At 40.3% G+C, this 7,500-nt stretch overlaps 1 protein-coding gene across 1 annotated transcript in view; it reads left to right on the top strand.

Moving 5' to 3' along the window:
• The window catches only part of LOC113805497 (nephrin), a 144,199-nt gene that overhangs the window by 12,240 nt on the left and 124,459 nt on the right, over positions 1-7,500 (top strand). The window contains exons 2-3 of the mRNA XM_070132437.1: positions 3,992-4,000; positions 4,275-4,457. Coding sequence (XP_069988538.1) covers positions 3,992-4,000; positions 4,275-4,457 — 192 coding nt within the window. The remainder of the gene's footprint in view (positions 1-3,991; positions 4,001-4,274; positions 4,458-7,500) is intronic.

The raw sequence follows: 7,500 nt of genomic DNA, 5'->3' as shown, positions 1-7,500 counted from the left end.
TCCCTCCCTCCCTCCTTTCCTCCCTCTCTCCCTCCCTCCCTCCCTCCCTCCCTCCCTCCCTCCCTCCCTCCCTCCTCCTCCCTCCTTCCCTCCCTCCCTCCCTCCCTCCCTCCCTTCCCTCCTCCCTCCCTCCTCTCTCATCTCCCTCGCAGCATCCCATAGAATCACTCATCTATCTCTCCGATTGCAATCTCGATAAGCCATTAATTAATCATATTTCTCCGGAGGCGATGTGTACACTATTTCGTTTTATATATTTATTATATATTTTTTCTCTCTTTTCTTTTTCTTTTTCTTTTTCTTTTCTTTTCTTTCTTCTTCTTCTTTCTTTTTCTTTTCTTTCCTTTTCTTTTTCTTTCTTTCTTTTTTTTTCTTCTTCTTCTTCTCCTTCTTCTTCTTTTTCTTCTCCTTCTTCTTTTTCTTTTCTTGTGTGTGTGTTTATGTATATGTGCGTATATGAAAGGGTATTTATGTGTATGTGCCCGTGTGTGCATACATTTAACTCACTTTTTTTTCTCTCCAACTACCACCCAAATTACCATCAGGTAGCCCCGCCCTTCCCTCCCTTTCTCCCTCTCCCTCTCCCTCCCTCTCCCACTCCCACTTCCCCCTCCCTCTCCCCCTCACTCTCCCTCTCCGTCTCCCTCTCCTCTCCCCCTTCCCCAATCCCCCTCCCTCTCCCAATCCCCCTTCCTCTATCTCTCTCCCTCACCCTCTCCTCCCCATCCCCCCATCCCCCTCCATCTCCCCCTCTCCCGCTCCCACTCCCCCTCCCCTTCTCCCTCTCCCTCACCCCCTTCATCCTCCCATCTCCCTCTCCCATCCACAATACCTTCCTCCCTCTCTTAGACACAAGTAGACGCACCAGCCAGTTTGCGTTCGCTTATGGAGGCTCCGGGGATTCCTGTTACGAGAACGCTGGGCAAACACTGTTGAACGCGTCTGTACCGGGAACAGCATCGGAGGGAGGGAGGGAAGGGAGGGAGGGAGGGAGGGAGGGGAGGGAGGGAGGGAGGTAGGGGAGGGAGGGAGGGAGGGAAGGGAGGGAGGGAGGGAAGGAGGGGCGGGGGGGGGGGGGCTATTACAGCTGCTGCAGTGGTATTCTCATGACAGTAATAGCCTGGATACGGATTTTACTATAGACGAGGAGGGAGATGGAGGAGGTGAGGCGAGGTGGAGGTGGGGAGAGAGAGAGAGGAGGAGGAGGAGGAGGGGAGGTGGAGGTTGGGAGAGAGAGGAAGAGGAGAAGGAGGAGGAGGAAGAGAAGGCAGGGAGAGGAGGAGGTGGAGAAGGAGGAGGAGGAGGAGGAGGGAAAGGAGGCAGGGGAGAGGAGGAGGGGAAGAAATGGGAAGAGGAGGACGAGGGTAGGGTGAGGGGAGGAGAAGGAGGCAGGGGAGAGGGGAGGAGGGGAGACAGTGGGGAAGAAATGGGAGGAGGAAGACGTGGGAAGGGTGAGGGGAGGAGAAGGAGGAGGGGGAGGAGTAGGGGAGAAAGAGGGGGAGAGAGAGGACGAGGGGATGAGGAGGAGGAGGAGGAGGGGAAGCTGGGGGATTAAGAGGAAGAATGGGAGAGGGGTGAAGGGGGATTAGGGGAAGGGGAGAAAGAGGGGAAATAGAGAAAATAGGGAAAGGGAAGGGAGAGAGGGAGTGATGACAGAATGGGGAAAAGGAGGAGAGGAGAGGAAGAAAAAACAGGAGAAAATGTGGAAAATAATAATGGGAAACAACAAAGTGAGGGAAAAGAGGAGGACAAGAGAGAAAGAGAGAGATGAGAGAGTGAAGAAAAATAAGAGAGAGAGAGAGCGCGAGAGAGAGTGAGAGGGAGATGGAGAAAGAGAGAGAGAGAGGAGAGAGAGAGAGAGAGCGCGAGAGAGAGAGTGAGAGGGAGATGGAGAAAGAGAGAGAGAGAGAGAGAGAGAGAGAGAGAGAGAGAGAGAGAGAGAGAGAGAGAGAGAGAGAGAGAGAGAGAGAGAGAGAGAGAGAGAGAGAGAGAGAGAGAAAGAGGGAGGGAGGGGGAGGGGGAAAGAGAGAGAAGAAGGAAGAGAAAAAAGAAGAAGAAGAAAAGAAACGGGGGATAAGGACAAGAGGAAGGAGGAAGGAGGGAGGAAAGATAGAGAAGGAAGGAGGAAGTGTAGAATAGAATTAGTGGGGAAAGGGGAGAAGGAGATATATATAGAAATACCAGAAAAACGAGAGAGAAAAAAAAAGTACATAGAGAATCTAAAAAAAAATATTTAATACACAGAAAATATAACGAATATGAAGAACAACAATAACAAGGATGAAATTATATATAGACGTGTATCTTCAGGCGTAAGATGGTGATAATAACACCTTATTGTCTAAATTTATAGGCCCTTTATCGAATTACAGATCGTAAGGAGGAAATGGGGAGTGTAGGTCTTCAAGTAGGATAAGGGGGATAACGAGAAAGGGAGATAGAGAGGAGGGAGAAGAGAGGGAGGGTGAGAGAGGGGGAGAGAGAGGGAGGGGGGAGGGAGAGAGAAAGGGGGAGGAAAGAGGGAGATGGAGAGGGAGTGGGGAAGGGGGAGGGAGAAGAGAGGGAGGGAGATAGAGAGAGGGGGGAGATAGAGAGGAGGGAGGGGGAGAGAGAAGGGAGAAAGAGAGATAGGGGGAGGGGGAGGGAGGGCGAGAGAGGGAGAGAGAGGGAAGGAGAGAAGTGAGAGAGAGACAGAGAAACAGAAACAGAGACACAGACAGAAGGAGACGAGAAAGAGAACAGAAATACCCCCCCAAAAAAAAAAAAAAAAAGTGGAAGTAAAAACAGGATCGCAAAACACACGGGGTGGGATTAAAAAAAAAAAAAAAAAAAAAACGTTGCGTCTCTCCTTGTAATATCACGCAGTTTTACCCCCACCACCCCTCCACCCTTCCCCTCCTTCCCCCTTTCCCCCTTCCCCCCCACGTCTCTTTCCTCTTTCTTTTTCATTTGCATGAAAGACATTATATGCCCCGGCGATCAATATGGCTGGCGAGTTTATAGGGCCTACTTACCTTCGGGATAAACGGGGATAGCCCCTTGTTCCACTTGCTCTGGATCCTCTCTCTCCACGTCTGGCTTTCTCTCGATCCTCTCTCTGTGTCTGGATTTCACTCAGGGTTTTTGCGTTTCTGCTACTCACTCTCTCTGTCTGTCTGTCTGTCTTTCTGTCTTTCTTTCTATTTGTCTGTCTCTCTCTCTCTACGTCCTACTCTCTCTACGTCCTACTCTCTCTCTCTCTCTCTCTCTCTCTCTCTCTCTCTCTCTCTCTCTCTCTCTCTCTCTCTCTCTCTCTCTCTCTCTCTGTCTCTCTCTCTCTAGCTCTCGCTCTTGCTCGTTCGCTCGCTCGCTTTTTTCTGTTTCTTAATCATTCTCTCTCTCTCTCTCTCTCTCTCTCTCTCTCTCTCTCTCTCTCTCTCTCTCTCTCTCTCTCTCTCTCTCTCTCTCTCTCTCTCTCTCTCTCTCTCTCTCTCGCTCCCTCGCTCGCTCGTTAGAGTGATTTAAGGGGGAGTAAACTGGAGATTTTTGCATAAGCTTGTGTGCGTGTATGTGTAAACTGTACCGTGTATAAGTATTTTTATTTGTATAGATTTTTGTATGTGCAGTATTTTTGTTATTATTTTTTTATTATTATTTTTTTATTGTCTACTTTTTTTTTTTTCTTCTTTTTTTTGTTGTTCATTGTTTTTTTTTTTTTTTTTTTTTTTTTTGCTACTTCTTAATTCTTTAAATCCTTTTTTTTTTAAATCTTGAAATCTTTTAAGTTCATTTGATATTTATATTTATGCAAATATAACTATTTACCCATCAACCTACTTTTATCCTAACCACTTTTATAATTCTGTCCTCCACATGTACCCCACCCAACCCCAACACACACACTATGCAAATGACCTTATATGACCTTTTATTATTGTAGAGTTGCCACGTAAACAAACCTAATAGTATACAAATGACTTCATTATATGACCTATGACCTCTTCTATTGCAGAGTTGCCACGTAAACAAACCCAACACTATACAAATGACCTTATCATATGACCTTTGACCTCTTCTATTGTAGAGTTACCGCGTAAACAAACCCAACACCATACAAATGACCTTATATCACCTCTGACCTCTTCTATTGCAGAGTTCCCACGTTAAACAAACCCAACACCATGCAAATTATCTAATCATATGACCTTTGACCTCTTCTATTGCGGAGTTCCCGCGTATACAAACCCAACACCATACAAATGACTTCATATCACCTCTGACCTCTTCCATTGCAGAGTTGCCACGTAAACAAACCCAACACCATACAAATGACCTCATTTCACCTCTGACCTCTTCTATTGCAGAGTTGCCAAGCAGCGTGCAGATTATCGACAGACAGACAGGTCATCCAAGAAACGGGATTCTGGGTCCTTATTACCCTGGTCAGAATATTATGCTGACATGTATATCCTTAAATGGTAAGTAGATTTGTGTTTGTTAAAAGGGGGTTGGATCAAGTGATTGAGAATGATGTGTCATGGTGAATGGTGATGGTTATGGTTATGATGGTCATTATGATGGCAAAGGTGATGATAATAATGGTGACGATGATAATGGTAATAATGATAATAATAGTGACGATGATAATGGTAATAGTGATAATAATAGTGACGATGATAATGGTAGTAATAATGATAACAATAGTGACGATGATAATGGTAATAATTATAATATCATCATCATCATCATAGTCAGGATAATGATATTGATATCAATAACAATGATGATGATGTTCATAACAATGCCTCTCTCTCTCTGTCCTCCCCTCTCTCTTTCAGTCTCTCTCTGTCCTCCTCTCTTTCTCTCTCTCTATCATTCTCCTTATCTTACTTTTCGAATCTCCTCTCCCTTCTCCTTCCCCCCTTTCTCTCCCTTTCCAGTTTGGCCACTCATTCTCAATCCCAAATCGGCCTTAACTTCACTTTCTCTTCTTCCTCTTTAAGCCCTTCCTCTACCTCCTCCCACTTCCTTTTTCCTTCTTCACTCCCTTATCTCCTAGACTCCTTTCTCTGATCTTCTCCCTTTCCCCTCCCTTTCCTGTTACCCACCCCCTTTCCCTTTCTAAGTCCCCTCTCTTACCTTTTTGTTTCCCTTTCCCCATCTCTCTTTCCCTTTTTTCAGCCCCCTTCCCCTCCCTTCCTCCCTCTCCCATTTTCTTATTCAATTTTCTTTCTCCTTTTTCTCATATGAATAAAAAATGTGCACAGACTGACGGTCCAACTACTTCAATGCAGTGTACTTGCTTCAAGGAAGAATGACAGTAATAAATATATGGATAAAAATAATAGTTATAATAAGAAATATGATGAAGATGATGATGATGATGATGATGATGATGATTGTGATTATGATGATGATAAAGAGGATAATAATGATAATACTACTAACAATAATGATAATGCCAAAACATAGCAATAACTAAAATAATCATGATATTGTTCTCATCAATTCATGATATGATGCATGAGCGTCATCTTTTAATATTCATATTAGCTATTATCACCCCATTTTACACCAAAATGATTTTACTTCAAGTCCGCAGTCACATGGAATATGAATCCAGGCCTAATACGTGATACTATCATGCGAATGTATGATCGGAAAAGCAAACGAAATACGAGTAGAATTACAATAGATATAGTAATGATAGGATTAATACATATAAAAATGTTAGTGTAAATGTTAATAATATAATTACAATGATAAAGATAATATTAATCATGGCAATAAAAATGGTAATAATTAAAATAATGATAATTGTATAAATTACAGTAGTATTGATAAAGATCATAAAGATAACGATAGTAATAATGATATTAACAGTAGTGATAATAACGAAAATGATACCAGTAATAATAACAATCACAATGGTAATAATGATGATTATGAGAGTAATAATGGTGATCGCATAATACAATTGCAATAATAAAAGTAATAATAATGATAATTGTTATTGTTATCAACATCCTAGACGGGGAAGTATCGCAAACGCACCGGTGCGCCTGGTGACAAATATCATAAATCGAACTTCTGGAAGTCATCAGTACGCACGTACATATACCGCTCTCGGACGCAAAGCTTTCAAACAAAATTGTTGTAAGGCCATTCGTATTCTTGACAACTCTGCGGCTATGGGAGTAATGGTGTATTTTATATATTTTATTGTATACTTTATTTAGTTATTGCGCATTTTGCATTTCGCGGCTGGCCTGTGATCGCATATGCGGCAATCCTCCGTTTCACGCGGGGCAGTACAGATTTTCCAATCTGGCTCATCATTATTATGTTTTACTAGTCTTGTTATCATTATCATTGTTATTATTATTATCATTTTTATATTATTATTAGGATCATTACCTCGTCCAAAGAGGTTATGCTTTTCATAGTGTTGATTTGTTTGTTTGTAGGTTAGAAGGACAACTCAAAAAGTTATGAACCGATTTTTATTTTAATTATCTATTATTTTTATTTGTTTATTTTTCAATTATTTTACCAGAGGTGCGTTTTAGCCAAAGTTAGATGCCATTAAATTTTAGTGGTGATCCGGATCATAATCCAGATACAGGAAGTTTTCAAATAATTATCATTATCATTACCTTTGTTTTCATTATCATTATTATGATGATTATTATATCAACATTATTATCATTACTGTTATTATCATCATTATTATTAATATTACTATTACTATTATTTTTACCATAATAATAATTATTATAACCATTATTGTTATTATTATTTTATTTATTTATTTATCTTATTGTTATTATTATTTATTATTATTATTTTTGCATTACCCCCCACCAAGGACGTTATGTTTTTGGAAACGATGGCTTCTTTGTTCATTGTTCAGCATGGTAACTCAAAAATTTATGAACAGATCCTGATCATGGTTCACATCCACGATTTTTTTTTTTTTTTTTTTTTTTTTTTTTAAGAATTCATAAGCATTGCGAGATTGGCAAACTTTTTGGCGCTGAAGTTATAATTGTTGTGTCATTGTTGATGTTATTATTATTATTTGTGTTATTTTGTAAATGTACTTCCTCACGTGTGAATATTTTTTATTGTATCAGTCACTTTATTGCTTTGGCGGAGATAAGCGCTATCTGTCCTTCATCAATAATACTTTTATAATCGTTATTACTATTATCATTATTATTGTTATTATTATCATCATCCTCATCATCTTAATTGTTAGTATTAGTAGCTTCATTATCATTATTGTTTTCATTCTTATCATTATTGTTGTTATTGTTATCTTTATTATTATTATTATTATTATTATTATTATTATTATTATTATTATTATTATTATCATTATTATTATTATTACTATCATTATCATTGTTGTTATCATTTTTATATCCATTGTCATTATAACTATGATTACCAATAATCATTATGATTATTATTATTATCATTATTGCTGTTGTTATGTCATGTTATTTTTAGTAATAT

Source organism: Penaeus vannamei, chromosome 17 (assembly GCF_042767895.1).
Source record: "Penaeus vannamei isolate JL-2024 chromosome 17, ASM4276789v1, whole genome shotgun sequence".
NCBI lineage: Eukaryota > Metazoa > Arthropoda > Malacostraca > Decapoda > Penaeidae > Penaeus > Penaeus vannamei.
Note: the sequence above shows the minus strand (reverse complement) of the source record. Positions and strands in the feature narration are given on the sequence as shown.